This window comes from Salvelinus sp. IW2-2015, linkage group LG16, assembly GCF_002910315.2.
Source record: "Salvelinus sp. IW2-2015 linkage group LG16, ASM291031v2, whole genome shotgun sequence".
Classification (NCBI taxonomy): Eukaryota; Metazoa; Chordata; class Actinopteri; order Salmoniformes; family Salmonidae; genus Salvelinus; species Salvelinus sp. IW2-2015.
The window spans coordinates 17,261,746-17,280,342 of NC_036856.1; the positions used below are offsets into that span (position 1 = coordinate 17,261,746).

General features: G+C 46.2%; 1 protein-coding gene across 2 annotated transcripts in view; it reads left to right on the top strand.

Annotated features, from left to right (window-relative positions):
- The window catches only part of LOC111975867 (F-BAR domain only protein 1), a 44,517-nt gene that overhangs the window by 20,775 nt on the left and 5,145 nt on the right, over window positions 1-18,597 (top strand). The window contains exons 3-18 of one of the 2 annotated variants that reach the window (XM_024004527.2): window positions 2,934-3,025; window positions 7,358-7,432; window positions 8,397-8,538; window positions 8,682-8,834; window positions 9,867-9,971; window positions 10,612-10,710; window positions 10,909-11,005; window positions 11,104-11,221; window positions 11,329-11,359; window positions 11,875-11,935; window positions 15,707-15,882; window positions 16,157-16,181; window positions 16,315-16,371; window positions 17,005-17,056; window positions 17,284-17,411; window positions 17,577-18,581. In XM_024004527.2, coding sequence (XP_023860295.1) covers window positions 2,934-3,025; window positions 7,358-7,432; window positions 8,397-8,538; window positions 8,682-8,834; window positions 9,867-9,971; window positions 10,612-10,710; window positions 10,909-11,005; window positions 11,104-11,221; window positions 11,329-11,359; window positions 11,875-11,935; window positions 15,707-15,882; window positions 16,157-16,181; window positions 16,315-16,371; window positions 17,005-17,056; window positions 17,284-17,411; window positions 17,577-18,581 — 2,416 coding nt within the window. The remainder of the gene's footprint in view (window positions 1-2,933; window positions 3,026-7,357; window positions 7,433-8,396; window positions 8,539-8,681; window positions 8,835-9,866; window positions 9,972-10,611; window positions 10,711-10,908; window positions 11,006-11,103; window positions 11,222-11,328; window positions 11,360-11,874; window positions 11,936-15,706; window positions 15,883-16,156; window positions 16,182-16,314; window positions 16,372-17,004; window positions 17,057-17,283; window positions 17,412-17,576; window positions 18,582-18,597) is intronic. The other variant, XM_024004528.2, reaches the window with a different exon arrangement.

An 18,597-nucleotide genomic window follows, 5' to 3' on the forward strand; every position in this document is an offset into this window, starting at 1 on the left:
TCAGTCATATTTTCTGTCTGGGTGTTATTACTGAGTTGGTGTGGGACTTAAGCTCCTTTCACAGATAAATGATTTGGCAGTTAAACAGACTGAACAGTAGTAGCTTTATGTAGGCATATTGTTTGTTTGGTGTTCCTCTTCTGAAAATCCCCTGTCACTCATCGTTACATTAATTGAACGGAAGACTGCTTGGGACCTGGTGGGTCTAATTTGACTATTTGCAAATATGTTTCAATGATCGCCTATTCCTTATTTGAATATACTGTAGGTTTCTGTACGGCCCGTGGGTGATTTTATTTGTCTCCCCAACTTTTCTAATTGTTGGACATAAAACACTGTAAAAACACCAGCAAATCACATCCAAGTGATTTTAATTTAGGAAATCTATTTCAAAGTATTCCCACGCATAATATAGAGATATACTATGTGGCCAAAAGTAGCCTGCTCGTCAAACATCTAATTCCAAAATCATAGGCATTAATATGAAGTTGGTACCCCCTTTTGCTGCTATAAAACTCTCTTCTGGGAGGCTTTCCACTAGATGTTGGAACATTGCTGTGGGGACTTGCTTCCATTCAGCCACAAGAGCATTAGTGAGGTCAGGCACTGATGTTGGGCAATTAGTCCTGACTTGCAGTCGGCGTTCCAATTCATCCCAAAGGTGTTTGATTGGTTTGAGGTCAGGGCTCTGTGCAGGCAAGTCAGGTTTTTTCACACCGATCTTGACAAACCATTTCTGTATGGACCTCACTTTGTACACGGGGGCATTGTCATGCTGAAACAGGAAAGGACCTTCCCCAAACTGTTGCCACAATGTTGGAAGCAGAATTGTCTAGAATGTCATTGTATGTTGTTGCGTTAAAATTTCCCTTCACTGGAACTAAGGGGCCTAGCCCGAATCATGTAAAACAGCCCCAGACCATTATTCCTCCTCCACCAAACTTTACAGTTGGCACTATGCATTCGGGCAGGTAGCGTTCTCCTGGCATCCGCCAAACCCAGATTCGTCCGTCGGACTGCCTGATGGTGAAGAGTGATTCATCATTGCAGAGAACGCGTTTCCACTGCTCCAGAGTCCAATGGCGGCGAGCTTTACACCACTCCAGCCAATACTTGGCATTGCGTATGGTGATGTTAGGCTTGTTTGCGGCTGCTCGGCCATGGAAACCCATTTCATGAAGGTCCCACAAACAGTTATTGTGCTGACGTTGTTTCCAGAGGTAGTTTAAAACATTGAAAGTCACTGAGCTCTTCAGTAAGGACATTCTACTGCAAATGTTTGTCTATGGAGATTGCACGGCGGTGTGCTCGATTTTATACACCTGTCAGCAACGGGTGTGGCTGAAATAGCCAAATCCACTAATTTGAAGGGGTGTCCACATACACTACATGTATGTAATCATATACAAATGTAAGCAAGGTTTGAAATGATTATCTTTCAGTTAAATATTATCTCTTTGGGCTTCTTGCAGTCAATTTGCAGCCTACAAATGATTTGTAATTATTGGATTCACAAAGGCAATGCTACACCTGGTCAGAGACATGTACATGTTAGCGTAGTTAAGGGAACTATATACCTGCTTTGTGTTTTTGGACAGAGCAGGGCAGCTCACCTTTCTCTGGCTTGGGTTACACAAAGACTGGTGCAGATGGGAGAGAGAGACAAAGAATACGGCATAACAGCCCTTCCGAAGAGAAGGATAGGTTTTGGAGAATCATATGTGAATTAAAGTCTCTGTATTAGCTAGTGTACTGTTGTTAAATAATCAAATGGGTTTGAACCCAAATCCTCTGATCCCTACTGAGGCCTCCAGCCCACCACCACTCTCCTGTCTGTAGACAGATGTCTCAAAGCAACGACTGTGTTTGGTGTCTGTGACTTTGGGTGGTTGTGGTGTTGGCCTGCTCTTAGCCTCTATCCCGGACCCTTGGCATTCCAGGCATTCCCCTGCTACTTGGGAAAAGTGTGTGTCCCTCTAGCAGGGTATTTATAGTGTTGAGGAGCAGCTGCTTGCCTGTCTGGACAGCCTCCACAACAGATCCACTGTTGACATCAAAGTGGGTGCTTCAAGGTATGGGCTATTTTTAATTCTGCCTCAGTTAGCCTAACGCACCTGTTACGTGATAACTTTGTTAAGGTTATATGTAGGGATGGAATCCCGTCTTTGAAACAAGCACAGCTCCTGGTTTTTCTTTTCATGTGTGGCATTGGCTTCCTTATGCCAGTCTTGTAGAAAATAAAGACATCTGCACAAGGCTGGTAAGGTGCAGGACAAAAGGAAGAAAGCCTTTGGATCTATGCAAATTCAGATGTATTCTATTGTAGCACAATACATCTAAAATGTGCATGGACCCTGTGGGACGACTTCTTCAGCTTGGAAGAAAATTGCATTTTTGAAAACCACTCACTCTGTCTGCCTTCTTCTGAAAGCTGGAGGAAGAATACGTCGATTTTTGTTTCCTTAAACCAGTGTCATGATTGCTTGTGGTTCCCCTCCAATGAGAGAAACAAGAATACATCCACAGTACTAAAGGTCATGGAAGAATACAAAATGACTTGTGTTTGTGTCACCACCTCCTCCCAGGTGGACAGATAGACATCTGTTTTCTCCAACCATATGTCAAGCTTGGTTCTGGTTGCTTAACAACAAGAGAAGCGTCCACATCCACAATATTAGGACCACGATGAAAGAAAACCGTATTAGTTTTGTTTGTGTTCATCTTTCACCTCCTTTTTACCTTAACAATTCATGTTACTTTGCTCCAATGTCCTCAAGGAAAAAGTAACAGAGAGAAGTGTTGACAGAATTTTATATGAACAATAAATGTATAGTAATCACATCTCTCATATTGAAGAATCTATAAAGCTCACCCCATAGAGATACAGTACAATATTATTCTGTGGCTCACCCAAGGACTTTGTGTTTTTGCAGGGGGACAAGAATGCAGGTTTTGACTTGCTGTACCACAACATGAAGCATGGGCAGATTGCTACCAAGGAGCTGGCAGAGTTTGTCCGTGAGAGGTGAGGTGTTGTTTGGGCTGGGCCGTGTGGGAGGGGTGCTACAGTAGTGATGGGATATAGGGGGAGGATGAGATGTTTCTCAATCCGCTTTTTATTTCAATCCATTTGAAAAAGTGAGTTTTCTAAACGTTCATTAAGGTTTTGAAGATTGTCTTTTAAAAGACTGATTCCAATACAGGACACAGGGCCTTGCTGTTTTCTTTCATAGTCACGTCTTTGATGGAGCCGCTCCTCTCCCCTGCCAACCCTGCCCTCTAACCCACACTACTGTGCTGCATTTGGACAGACCAGCACACAGGAGTGTTAACAAACACACACGCTCTCACACGAGACAAGACACAGCCCACGAGACAAGACACAGCCCACGAGACAAGACACAGCCCACGAGACAAGACACAGCCCACGAGACAAGACACAGCCACGAGACAAGACACAGCCCACGAGACAAGACACAGCCCACGAGACAAGACACAGCCCACGAGACAAGACACAGCCCACGAGACAAGGAGCTCCCTGTCTTACCACACACACATTTGCAGTAGCTGTGTTTTGCATGTTATCTGGGCACTCGGCTCAGGTAAAATGCTCAGTCTGAATAATCCTCCTCCTGCGTTGTTTTCCCTGCAGTCCTCTGTATTTATTCAATCTCTTAATGAGTCAATTAGCTGGAAGTTGAAGACTCATTGTAGTATTTAAGCCTGGGACTTACAGGGCTTTTCTTACAGGGGGATATAACAACCTGCACTGTCAGACCAATGTCATAATCTTGACTTTTATTCATAAGATCCGAACCACTGCACATTCCCCACAGGCGGGAGGAAATGTGGAGGCAACAAAGTGGCAGTCAGGAAATGAGAAATGAGACGTTGTAGAGAAGCTGTTTCCCTCAGGACAGACGGAGTAACCCATTGAGCTGATTGATTTCCCACACTCAGCTCTTCTCTCTGGTCTTCTAAAGCTCTCTTGCAATCTGGATGGGGAAGTTCGATTTATCTAAAAGGACAATCTAGGAGTGGTTGATTAGAAATGTCAGATATTCAAATTTTCTGTAGGCCTAGCTATCCATCTTCAGGGTGTACTACTTCTCTATATCATTTAAAAAGGGATTTCTCTGTTGCCGGAGGCTTGTGAAACTGCAGCGATTTGTTTTCGATTTGTTTGTTTATTTCTTTGCTCTCTCCTCGTCGAGAATATACTGATCTACTTTTTTTCGCCGAACTACAGATGGTTATTAAAATGTTATGTTCCTCCTGCAAAATGAGACCATTTATTATTCAGATGTGGGTCTGGGCAACATTCAAATCAAATCAAATCAAATCAAATCAAATTTTATTAGTCACATACACATGGTTAGCAGATGTTAATGCGAGTGTAGCGAAATGCTTGTGCTTCTAGTTCCGACAATGCAGTAATAACCAACAGTAATCTAACCTAACAATTCCACGCTACTACCTTACACACACACAAGTGTGAAGGGATAAAGAATATGTACATAAAGATATATGGATGAGTGGTGGTACAGAACGGCATGGCAGATGCAGTAGATGGTATAGAGTACGGTATATACATATGAGATGAGTACTGTAGGGTATGTAAACATAAAGTGGCATAGTTTAAAGTGGCTAGTGGTACATGTATTGCATAAAGATGGCAAGATGCAGTAGATGATATAGAGTACAGTATATACATATGAGATGGGTAATGTAGGGTATGTAAACATTGTATTAAGTGGCATTGCTTAAAGTGGCTAGTGGTACATTTTTACATAATTTCCATCAATTCCCATTTTTAAAGTGGCTGGAGTTGAGTCAGTATGTTGGCAGCGGCCGCTAAATGTTAGTGGTGGCTGTTTAACAGTCTGATGGCCTTGAGATAGAAGCTGTTTTTCAGTCTCTCGGTCCCTGCTTTGATGCACCTGTACATTTACACCTGTACATTTACACAGTACGGAAGCTAAATATTTATTTCCCTTTGCCTGGCTGTTTATACCCTATGTTTACTCTTTATTATTCTCTGTACATAATAATATGATCTATTATGCTAGTAAGATATCAAAGTTTATTTGTCACGTGCGCTGAATACAACAGGTGAAATGCCTTACAGTGAAATGCTTACTTACAGGCTCTGACCAATACTGCAAAAAAAGGTATTAGGTGAAYAATAGGTCGGTAAAGAAATAAAACAACAGTAAAAAGACAGGCTATATACAGTAGTGAGGGACACAATGCAGATAACCCAGTTAGCCACTGTGCAGGAGCACTGGTTGGTCGGCCCAATTGAGGTAGTATGTACATGAATGTATAGTTAAAGTGACTATGCATATATGATAAACAGAGAGTAGCAGCAGCGTAAACGAGGGGTCTGGGTAGCCCTTTGATTAGCTGTTCAGGAGTCTTATGGTTTGGGGGTAGAAGCTGTTAAGAAGCCTTTTGGACCTCGACTTGGCACTCCGGTACCGCTTGCCATGTGGTAGCAGAGAGAACAGTCTATGACTAGGGTGGCTGGAGTCGTTGACAATTTTTAGGGCCTTCTGACACCGCCTGGCATAGAGGTCCTGGATGGCAGGAAGCTTGGCCCCAGTGATGTACTGGGCCGTACACACTACCCTCTGTAGTGCCTTGCGGTCAGAGGCCGAGCAGTTGCCATACCAGGCAGTGATGCAACCAGTCAGGATGCTCTCAATGTTGCAGCTGTAGAACCTTTTGAGGATCTCAGGACCCATGCCAAATCTTTTTAGTTTCCTGAGGGGGAATAGGCTTTGTCGTGCCCTCTTCATGACTGTTTTGGTGTGTTTGGACCATTCTAGTTTGTTGTTGATGTGGACACCAAGGAACTTGAGGCTCTCAACCTGCTCCACTACAGCCCCGTCGATGAGAATGGGGGCGTGCTCGGTGCTCCTTTTCCTGTCGTCCACAATCATCTCCTTAGTCTTGGTTACGTTGAGGGATAGGTTGTTGTTCTGGCACCACCCGGCCAGGTCTCTGACCTCCTCCCTATAGGCTATCTCATCGTTGTCGGTGATCAGGCCTACCACTGTTGTGTCGTCTGCAAACTTAATGATGGTGTTGGAGTCATGCCTGGCCATGCAGTCGTGGGTGAACAGGTAGTACAGGAGGGGACTGAGCAAGCACCCCTGGGAAGCTCCAGTGTTGAGAATCAGCGTGGCAGATGTGTTGCTACCTACCATCACCACCTGGGGGCGGCCCGTCAGGAAGTCCAGGATCCAGTTGCAGAGGGAGGTGTTTAGTCCCAGGCATCCTTAGCTTAGTGATGAACTTTGAAGGTACTATTGTGTTGAACGCTGAGCTGTAGTCAATGAATAGCATTCTCACGTAAGTGTTCCTTTTGTCCAGGTGGGAAAGGGCAGTGTGGAGTGCAATAGAGATCGCATCATCTGTGGATCTGTTTGTGCGGTATGCAAATTGGAGTGGGTCTAGGGTTTCTGGGATAATGGTGTTGATGTGAGCCATTACCAACCTTTCAAAGCACTTCATGGCTACGGATGTGAGTGCTACGGGTCTCTAGTCATTTAGGCAGGTTGCCTTTGTGTTCTTGGTCACAGGGACTATGGTGGTCTGCTTGAAACATGTTGATATTACAGACTTAATCAGGGACATGTTGAAAATGTCAGTGACGACACCTGCCAGTTGGTCAGCACATGCCCGGAGCACACGTCCTGGTAATCCGTCTGGTCCCGCAGCCTTGTGTATGTTGACCTGTTTAAAGGTCTTACTCACGTCGGCTACGGAGAGTGTGATCACACAGTCACCTGGAACAGCTGATGCTCTCATGCATGCCTCAGTGTTGCTTGCCTCTAAGAGAGCATAGAAGTGATTTAGCTCGTCTGGTAGGCTCGTGTCACTGGGCAGCTCGCGGCTGTGCTTCCCTTTGTAGTCTGTAATAGTTTGCAAGCCCTGCCACATAAGACGAGCGTCGGAGCCGGTGTAGTATGATTCAATCTTAGCCCTGTATTGACGCTTTGCCTGTTTGATGGTTCGTCGCAGGGCATAGCAGGATTTCTTGTAAGCTTCCGGGTTAGAGTCCTGCACCTTGAAGGGGCAGCTCTACCCTTTAGCTCAGTGCGAATGTTGCCTGAAATCCATGGCTTCTGGTTGGGGTATGTACGTACAGTCACTGTGGGGACAACGTCCTCGATATGCAATCGTTTTTCTGTGAGCCAGAAGGGTACGAGTGTAAGTTTAATAGCTCTATCTGCAGTTGGATGCAGGATTTCCAATGCTGAGACTGTGTAGTAGACTATCACTGCCTGGTTTGTTACTGACCAGCCAAGGGTTCATAAGGATTTACTCTTATCTATCTGTGGGTTCTCAGGGCTGCCATCGAGGAAACCTACTCCAAGTCTATGAGCAAAATGGCCAAGATGACAAGCAATGGAAGCCCACTAGGGTGAGTATATTAGATAACTATTGTCATCAACATCTCAGTTTAGAGAGCAGTTTTCTTATCATAATGAAATCAACTGTTTTATATTGGCAGGGTGCCTGGAGGATGTACAGTAGTTTGTCTGCATGATTAGGGTCTATGATTCTCTAGGGTCCATGATTACTGGGTCATAGGTCAGGGATGTGATCTACTCCATCATCCCAGAACTCTCTGCCATCTTCACTTCCTGTGTGTGTTGTTTTGGGATGATTTGGTTTGTTTAACTCTAGAAATGCACCATGAAGATGGACTTTAATATCATATTACCATTCAAACAAAATGTATGAAGTCACCTCTGTAAATGTATACTGAGTATACAAAACATTAGGAACACCTGATCTTTTCATGACAAACTGACCAGGTGAATCCAGGTGAAAGCTATGATTCCTTGTTGATGTCACTCCTTAAATCCACTTCAATCAGTGTAGATGAAAGGGGAGGAGACAGGTTAAAGAATTAATTTTAAGCCTTGAGACAATTGAGACATGGATTGTGTATGTGTGCCATTCAGAGGGTGAATGGGCAAGATTTAAGTGCCTTTGAACAGGGTATGGTAGTAGGTGCCAGGCGCACCGGTCTGAGTGTTTTGATAACTGCAACACTGCTGAGTTGTTCACGCTCAACAGTTTCCTGTGTGTATCAAGAATGGTCCACCACTCAAAGGACATCCAGCCAACTTGACGCAACTGTGGGAAGCATTAGAAGCAGCATGGGCCAGCATCTCTGTGGAACGCTTTCGACACTTTGTAGAGTCCATGCCCCGGCTAATTGACGCTGTTCTAAGGGCAAAGGGGGGTGGAACTCAATATTAGGAAGGTGTTCCTAATGTTTTGTACACTCAGTATATGTTATTATTAGCTAAAAAAAAAWAAAWAAATTGGCGTTAGGACTTTATACCGTAGGTGACATACTGCTGTGTGGCCCTCAGGACGTTTGCCCCTATGTGGGACGTGTTCCGGGTGTCATCAGACAAGCTGGCTCTCTGCCACCTTGAGCTGATGCGCAAGATGAACGACCTCATCCGGGACATCAACAAGTATGGTGACGAGCAGGTCAAAGTTCACCGCAAGGTAACATGAGGAAGCCCCTCTTCTCACCATATGTTTCCATGATGATGCCACCTCTATCCCCCCATGAATCACTCACTATATTCTAATCTATAACAGCCAATCTACAATTGTTTAAGAATATGTGCATGGTGTGTTTCTCACAGGCCAAGGAGGAGCAGGTGGGGACCCTGGAGGCTGTTCAGGCGGTTCAGGTCCAGAATGGTCACCTCCAGAAGTCCAGGGAGGGATACCACTCCAAGTGTATTGAGCTGGACAGACTGAGGAAAGAGGGAGCCCCCCAGAAAGAACTGGAGAAGGTCTGTCCACTAGGTGTCATTCTGTATAACTACAGTAGAGCTGTCTTAACTGTTATATAACCACAGGGTGCCTACTGTTTATTAATGAATGGTTGCTGGAAGTTTACTGACTACTAATGGTAGGGAGTCAAACAAGGTTACTATTATAACAGATCATTTGTTCTCACCAGTACAAATAAAGGTTCAACTAATGACTGGATGAAGTCTATAATCATCCTCTCTCCTCTCACTAGGCGGAGCTGAAGTCTATAATCATCCTCTCCTCTCACTAGGCGGAGCTGAAGTCTAACATCCCTCTCTCTCTCACTAGGTCGGAGCTGAAGTCTATAATCGCCACTCCTCTCTCCTCTCACTAGGCGGAGCTGAAGTCTATAATCATCCTCTCTCCTCTCACTAGCGGAGCTGAAAGTCTATAATCGTCCTCTCTCCTCTCACTAGGCGGAGCTGAAGTCTATAATATCATCCTCTCTCCTCTCACTAGGCGGAGCTGAAGTCTATAATCGTCCTCTTCTCTCTCACTAGGCGGAGCTGAAGTCTATAATCTTCCTCTCCTCTCACTAGGGAGCTGAAGTCTATAATCATCCTCTTCCTCTCACTAGGCGGAGCTGAAGTCTATAATCATCCTCTTCTCCTTCACTAGGCCCTTCCTCGGACATGCCTGAGAATAGTTATAATCGTCTCTCTCTCTCTCCACTAGGCCGGAGCTGAAGTCTATAAATCAGTCCCTTCTCCTCTCACTAGCGGAGCTGAAGTCTATAATCATCCTCTCTCTCTCACTAGGTCGGCAGCTGAAGTCTATAATCATCCTCTCTCCTCTCACTAGGCGGAGCTGAAGTCTATATATCACCCTCTTCTCCTCTACTAGCGGAGCTGAAGTCTTTAATCGTCCTCTCTCCTCTCACTAGGCGGAGCTGAAGTCTATAATCGTCTCTCTCTCCTCTCTACTAGGCGGAGCTGAAGTCTATAATCATCCTCTCTCTCCTCTCACTAGGCGGAGCTGAAGTCTATAATCATCCTCTCTCCTCTCACTAGGCGGAGCTGAAGTCTAAGAAAGCTGCAGAGTTGTTTGCTGTGTGCATAGAGAAGTACAACCGCGTGGGAGGAGACTTCGAGCAGAAGATGAGCGAATCAGCTCAGGTCAGTCAGTTCACTGGTCCTGGGGCGGGTTAGACAGACTCCCTGGAGGAACCAGACATGTTATATCACTGTGGCCCAATCCTGGGGTTCCCTTAAGTTAACATAAACCCCTTTTATTCACAATGAACACATCTCCATGGCTACCTGCAGTTTCCAAGGAAACCCTTAAAAAGCCTGAGCGTTGCTATATTTGGGTATGAAATGATGACTGGAATCCTGGTGACCAATTACCTGTTAATAGCTACAATGGGAGATCTGGCCCTAATTATGAGTGGGGTAGAGAGAGCTCAGTGTGGCTTCATGAAGACTACAGCCCAGAACATGACAGGGAGAAATGACCTGTTCTTTCAAGCCATTACTCTAGCCCACATGCTGTGTTGTGATTAGCACCTGGTTATTATCTGGGATGGGAACTATTATGGATTGCGCCTGGTTCTGTTCTTTTAAAGTTGCCATGGCTGATAAGTGCCTTTGGTTTTTGTGTCTTGGGTTCTTTGGGTTTCAGTTCTTACTACTTAACGGCATTTTGCGGTGGTTTGTGGGTATTTTGAGTAGCGTTTCGGTGTGCTTTGGGGTAGTTTTCTGTAATTAGGACCCATCTTGGTGTCTAAACACTGTTGTGTTCCCATCCTGTGTACAGAAGTTCCAGGACATTGAGGAGACCCACCTGAGGCAGATGAAACAGCTTATCAAGGGATACTCTCACTCCATAGAGGACACCCACGTCCAGGTGGGACAGGTAGGTCACCCAGACACTGACCCAGGAGGCCACAGTCTGGCTGGAGGGATTTAACTGCCCTCTCTGAGGGGTTGTCCTGCTATAGTCAAACTTCACATCCACAACACACACACTCCAAAGCCCTCTCTCTCAGGCATGCTTCTTCTCTCTTGAGCTGCTCTTGTCAGACTGTAAGGAGCCCCTCTCTCCTCTGTTCAGGTCCATGAGGAGTTCAAACAGAACGTGGAGAACAGCGGTATAGATAACCTCATCCAGAGGTTTGCAGAGCAGAAGGGCACAGGGAAGGACAGACCAGGTACACCACACAAACACCATAAACGGATGGTTTGATCCCAGCGTGTGTGCGTGTGTGTCCCATTTGTCCTCACTGTGGTATATCCCTATGTGTGGCAGCCCTGGTGGGGTTTGAGGAGTACCTGACAGCTTCAGTACCTGAGGGGAGTAAGAAGAGTCGAGGAAAAGCCTTCAGGATTCCTGGACTGGGCAAGAGGGACAAAGAGCCAGACTCAACGTGAGCACACACGGATGATAAATCCCAATTCCCCTCACTTTCTTTTGTCAGCTTCATCTGGGATATTATCTTGTCACTTACATTCACCTACGTGTTGCTTTTTGCAGGGATTCGGCTGTGACGGAGACACCAGTGAGTGTATGCTAATTCACACTTGTACACAGTGGCACGAAAACCATCAAGTCAATGTCAGTTCTTCCATTATCAGTTCTACATCTGTGGTGGTTTAAACAGCACATCACGTTGCCCCCTGCCAACTTACTGACAGACAGATGGATGTGTGTGTGTGTCACCGTGTGCATTTGTGCGTGTGTATGAGCAAGGGGGAGTAATCATATGTGTGACAATGACGTGTCTGGCAGTGTTGGGTTACTTTGCCTATTTTTATCCTTCTGAGAAGGGGCTTTTGAGGTTGGGTCGAGATCAGTGGGCTGCCAGGACTGTTTTAACAGACAAGTGTCACATGGAGGGGGGGTCGCACCACCTCTTACCCAGGTCGTAGTCTTCACACACTGCCCCTGAAGTGATATAACACTTCTGATGATAACATCACTCAGTCTGGATTGAGGTTTGTTATTAAGCATATCAAACACTAGGATAAAGTATTTATGTTTGTGTCTGACATTGCTGGGTATTCTCTATTCTGCACACAGAACTCTCCCCTGGAGGTGGATGAGGAGGGGTTTGTCATCCGAGCCGACGTCAATCAGAATGATATCCTTTCCAGGCAGTGACACTGACTATCAGATGAGAGGCTATCTCTCTGCTATATTGTTGTAATATTTGCCTTTGACAGACCTCTTTATCTTCATATTGAAAACAAGGCTTCCTGCCACTGTAAGAGAGTATTATATCTTCATAAAGCACTCTAGACGTCTCCTATTAGATCAGGGGTGTCAAAGTCAAATGGACGGAGGGCCAAATAAAAAATTTAGCTACAAGCCGAGGGCCGGACTGTTCGAATGTTCATTGAAAAAATTTTAAATGACGCATATAGTCTAGTGAACCTAATTGAACCTACTGAAAACCTAACAAATATATTCCAATATGATCAGATAAATAAAGCAATATTTTCTTATGGCTCTGTCAGTAATCTTTAATTTTCAACAGACACAAAAGACAAATTTCCTTTATATAAAAATCCCCATAACATGAACATTAAATGAAAGAAGAAAACCGACAAGGCCCACCATCAGAGCCATATTCTATTTTATCAAAAGTGCGGCAAATAAATAAAGAAAAAAAGCAGATAGCCATACTTCATCATCCACTCAACTGAAATATTTTTAAATATATATTGGATTGAAATACAATAAAATAAAGTGCAAAAATATAATCAAAAAAACACTTTGTTTAAGGAGAAGTAACATGCAGTGAAAACAAATATTAAACTTTTAACTTTTAAACTTGAACTGAGTAAAAACTCTAAATATGTGATTGCACAGTAATGTTCACTTGTTTTGAGGTTGAGGGTGATACTTGGTGGTGTCCCATCTTTTCACAAGTTCATCAATGTTCGGGTTAAGGCTCTGAGCTGAGGAAATCCTCAGAATTGAGTGGAGGTGTTCAGCAGTAAGTCGACTTCTGTGTGATGTTTTGTTCAGGTTCATCAAAGAAACAAGTTGTTCACAAGGTATGTGCTGCCAAACATAGACAACGTTTGAGCAGCCTGGATGCGCAGCTGGGGCATTGTGTCGGGGAGGAAACGGGCGAACTCCGCAGCACCCACTGCCGCATATTTTGCCCTCAGTGCATCATTGCATTGGAGGTCAATCAACTCCATTTGGAGGTTTGGTGGTGAGCTTTCCACGTGCAACAGCAAATGGGTTACCGAGCAGTTCCAACCTGCTTTTTTGTGCTTCAAAGTCAGCAAATCGGCGTCGAAAGTCAGCGGCAAGCATACCTATTTTATCAGCAACTGTGCGCTCGGGGACGCACTGGTAGAGAGCTTCTCTTCATGGTCTGGCAGCTGGGAAAGTGGCTCAAATTTTCTTTCCGCATCTGCGTCTCCCACAGAGTCAGTTTGGTTTTAAATGCCTTCACTGTACTGTACATATCAGAGATGACATGATCCCGACCTGCAGCTGCAAGTTCATTGCATTCAGATGACTCGTAATGTCACACAGAAAAGCCATTTCACACAGAAACATTTCGTCTCGGAGTTGTGTTGTGTCTTTCCCTTTGCTGTCCAAGAACAGACAAATCTCCTCACGAAGCTCGAAACATCTTTGAAGCACCTTTCCCTGGCTTAGCCATCGCACCTCTGTGTGATAAGGCAAATCACCATGCTCCGTTTCTAACTCCGTCAGAAATGCCTTGAACTGGCGGTGATTCAAACCTTTGGCTCTGATAAAGTATAACTGTGCGCGTGATGATGCTCATTACATGCTCCATTTTCAAGGCTTTACCGCACAACGCTTCCTGGTGTATGATACAATGATAAGCTGTCAGCTCACCTGTCGCGTTTTCCTCTTGCATCTTTTCCCGTATCTTCGCCACCAGTCCGCTCCTGTGTCCACACATCGCAGGTGCTCCGTCGGTTGTCAAACCACGAGTTTTTCCCAAGGCAGCTCCATCTCATTTACACATCTTGACACCTCTTCATACAAATCATGCCCCGTAGTTGTGCCATGCATAGGACGTAAAGCCAAAAACTCCTCTGTCACGCTTAGGCTGGAGTCCACTCCGCGGATGAAAATTGACAACTGCGGCGAATGTCAGAAATGTCGGTGCTCTCATCCACAGCCAAGGAATATGCAATGAAATCTTTTCCCTTTTTCACAAGCTGCTCTTTTAGATTGATGGACAACTGGTCTACTCTCTCGGCAATGTGTTTCTGCTCAGACTCACATTTAAAAAGAGTTGCCTTTTTTCTGGGCAAACTTCGTCACAAACTTTAATCATGCAGTTTTTGATGAAATCCCCTCCGTAAATGGCCGGGCTGATTTAGCGATCTCTTCTGCCAAAATAAAACTGGCCTTGACAGCAGCCTGGCCTTGTGATTTGGCTTTTTTGAACAGAGCCTGTCGAGATTTGAGGCCTCGTTTTAATTCCTCTGCCTTTTGTAGCCTTTGTTCCATGTCCATATTCTTGTTTTTGTTCCGCGTGTTTCGTTTCATAATGTCGTCTCAGATTATACTCTTTCAGTACCGCCACACTTTCTCCACACAGAAGACACACAGGTTTTCCAGTCGCTCTCCGTGAACATTTACTCGCGACGTACACCACTTGTTTGAAACCCCCGGTTCTCAGTGTCCACCTTCCGTTTTGCCATTTTTGATGGGTATCTGAAAGTTAATTTTACTGTGATGCTGACGACTGCTGTGCCAATAAATATTGAAATGAAGCAGCCTACTGCTCGGTGCGTCACCGTTGCATTGTGGGAAATGTAGTATTGGTGCGTGTAAAAGATCTGCGGGCTGCCGGCTTGCTGCGGTCTGCGGGCCGGTTCTARTAATAAATCAAGATCATCCCAGGGGCCGTAAAAAACCTTCTCGCGGGCCGGATGTGGCCCGCGGGCCTTGACTCTGACATATGTGTATTAGATGAATAGAACATTAGCTAGTTCTCCCAGGCACCTGGCGGGTAGGAGCGTTGGGCCAGTAACCGAAAGGTTGCTGGATCGACTCCCCGAGCTGACAACATAAACATGTGTTGTTCTGTCCCTGAGCAAGGCAGTTAACCCACTGTTCCTGGGCGCTGATGACGTGGATGTCGATTAAGGCAGCCGCCCCCCCCACACATTCATTTTAATGCATTCAGTTGTACAACTGACTAGGTATCCCCGTTTCCCTTTCCCTAAGGGACATTTAAATGGACTTAAATGCCCTCTCTGTCCTTAGTCCAACTCCAGTCCATTATGAGGCTGGGGCAATGGGGGCCATGATAGCAGGCTACCTCCCTCTGTTGTCATTCTGTCACTCTCCTCAGCACAGYACAGTTGTTACACTCATTAGGTATTTTATGTAACGGCCAAATATACTGACACTAGATCTGTTTCTCTCAGGCACTCACTGAGAGCACATGCCTGCAAGCAAACCGACACTAACACACGTGCGTGCAGATGAGCATGTAATAACAGGAAGGAGATGGAGATAAGGTCAGATGGAGGTGCAGGATGTTGTGGTTGGCTGTTTTATACGCTGTCACCTCTGGCGCACTCTGGCTCTGTGTTTGTCACAGCAGTCCTATAGTCTCTAGTCTACATGGATTCATTCTCTGGCCCCAGAGGGTATTAATAAAGCCATATAGGATTATCGTCAACAAAATGCATGAGTGAAACATTTTTGCAATAAAGCTCAAGCACGCCTACATGAAGATTTTCCACTGCTTTCTAAACTCATAGATGAGGTATCTGTATAATACAGGACAATGGAAACCCTGACACTCCCGAAGTTGTCCTAGGCAAGCTGCATTAGGCCATCTTCCCTCCATTCAAGCCTCTATCTCAGGTCACTGCTCCTTAACCCAGCTCTCTGTCCGTACGCTGCTCGACGGWGGACAAGGAGAACGACTTCTACTCCAGCGACTCTGACTTTGACGACGAGGAGCCCAAGAAGTTCCACATCCAGATCCGTCCGGTGGGCAGCAGCAACTCTGCTGCTACAGAGATGGAGCTGAAGGCCACCGTGGGGGCACTCACACTGCCCCCCAACAGAGGGGTACGATGGGAAAAGAGAAGGGGGAAGGAGGGAGTACAGGACCAAAGGGGAGGCATGGATGGGGTGAAATTTGTCACTTATTTTCATGTGGTGGTATCAGAAGTCTGATGAAAAAGATAAGCTCAGAAATGCTTATCTGTGTATTATGCCATGTTGGTTTTTCCTGGTAATTATCCCTCCATGTTGTTGTAACAACAGCAGGATAGAAGCATGCTTAATTGTTTAGATGCTTCCAGACAGTGTAATTAACAACTCTGCTCTCCCTCTGTTCCAGGTGTCAGTGAAACGTCATCGCTCCAGTAAGTTCCATTTAACTTCTGGTTAAAAATAGTTTGATTTCTGTCTGTCTCTGTCTGTGTTGTACGCATGCACACATTTATGTGTATATGTGGGCGTGCTAGTGTGTTCTCTGAATCCTTGTCCTCTCCACAGGAAACAGCAGTACTACAGGCCGTTCAGAGGGGGAGGGAGAGGGCGCCCCCCACAGGGGTAAGTGGAGTTAGCACTCTCTCCACACCACTGGTTTTGCAGCATCAGTACTTTATAATTTCACCACAATGTATTCTATCAGTGTTGAAAGGTCATAAACATCCATTTCATATGGTATTCATGCACAAGGATACTATTACCCAATCTTTACTGTTACTACCAGTCTAAAGTGATGTTGTGAATGTGATTTACTGTATTGCTTCTGGCTAGGCTTAGCAGTGCCTATCCGTCCAGTAATAAATCCTAGAGGTGGCTGACCTTGGCTGAAAGACGCTGTCTATTTGTCCCACTTCGGTCTGTCTGGAACATGGTTTATTAGTGGGGGAATAGCAGCCTGTGATGCTACAGTAGGAGGCTATTTGTGGAGGAGATGGAATAAAGCAGGGGGAATGAGCAGACATGATTAACGATGAGTGCCTTGATTAAAACAGTAGCATAAAGCGCTGGGCTGATGCTGCTTAGAGAACTGGTCTAATGGCTGGTATGTATCATTATGGAAGATAATGGGCATTCCCTTATGGCTCTGCCCTCCATAAGCACTCTAGTTAGTCCCAATCAGGGGGAGATGTGATTGATTGGGGAGCAGTCACGAATTAAACTTCACGTGTGTGTGTGTGTGTGTGAACTTTGCAGAGGGAGAGCAGGACGGCCTACGCAATTCCATCTCCAGTCCGGATCACAGCAGGTGAGTGAATGTCAGTCTCGTCTCTCCTCTCTCTGACGTGCATGGCTGTAGCTGTGAGCAGCAGGGAGATGGAGAGAGATGCTGTGGGAGAGGAAGCCAGTCCGAGATCTGATGATAGTGCTGCATCACTCTGTCAAATCCTGACATTATCTCTGGCTATGCTTTTATTGGCTCCTGGTAATGCATAATCTCCCTCTCTCATTCCTTCTCTCTCACCCACCCTCTAGGTTGAGTTCTACTGCGTCAGGCTCAGACAACCTCTTTGGACCTCCTCTGGAGTCGGCCTTTAAGTCCAAAAGCTTTGCTGGTAGAGAACAGCTACCGAGAGCAGAGAGTGTCTTTGGTGCATCTGAATGTAAATATGGTTAATATGATATATACTAATAATATATATTATTGATGAAAATTAGGGACAGAAGTTTTTCCCCATCACATAGTCAGTAAAACACCTGTCCCTATGTATGCATGTATGATACATACTGTTTTAGGTAGAATGATCGTCTGCCCTTGTTCTCTCCAGATGCTGCCTTCTCCACTGACTCCTCCTCTCCTGAAAACGTAGAGGACTCTGGGCTGGACTCACCTTCCCAACAGCCCCTGGGCCCCTCCCCTGAGACAGCTGGTTGGGCAGCGTGGCCATCGGCAGGTCAGAGTAAAGAACCAGCAGGACTGAGCAGGCCAGCAGACCCCTTCCTTACTGCCTTTAGAGACCCCTCCCCAGGACACAGCCCCCACTCCCCCCAGGACGACCCAGCCAGTGTCTGGGCAGCTGCTCATCGGTCCCCCCGCCCCCCTCCAGACATGGACCTCTCAGCCCTCCGCTTCCCGGTCTTCTCCCAGTCCCTGGTCCCTCCAGAGCTGGACCCGGCTCTGTGGAGCTGTAAACACATCCCTCCTGAAGACCCCTTCCTGGCTGCCTTTGAGAGGACCGTCGTCACCCAGGAGACCCTGCCCCCCCCTGACGCCTGGGCCCCCCCACCTCCGCGCCCCTCCAGAGACGGGAGGGGGATAGAGGTACGGAGCGACCCCTTTTCCAGTGACAGTAAAACCCTCCCCACCACCTCCTTTTGCAAGGACATGGACCGGAAACGGGACCGTAGCGTCCTGCCCCCAGAATCACCTGACGACCCATTCGCCATCACTATGATTGGCAGCCCCACCCACCAGTCAGCCCTGGCTGCCGCGACAGGGGTCCTGACCCACAGTGTCAGCAGTAGTAGGTTGACCCACAACGCCAAATCCCTCCCCTTATCCCAGACGAAAAAGGAGCTGGTCCACTGGAACTCTGTCCACAACCCCTTCAGTGAGGGGACCTCGGCTGGGTCTCTGGCCCTGGGTGGAGTGGTCAATGAGGGAGGGAGGAAGCAGCACGAGTCATGCAGTGAAAGCGGGCCACGCAGGAGCGGCCTGCCTCTCACACTGCATTCTGGGCCACAGGAGGACCTGTGCTTCTCTACTGACAAAGACCAGAACTGTCTGGATCTGAACGCACCACAGCAATCCTGCAACATGGACTCAAACAAAGGTACAAATGTTACACA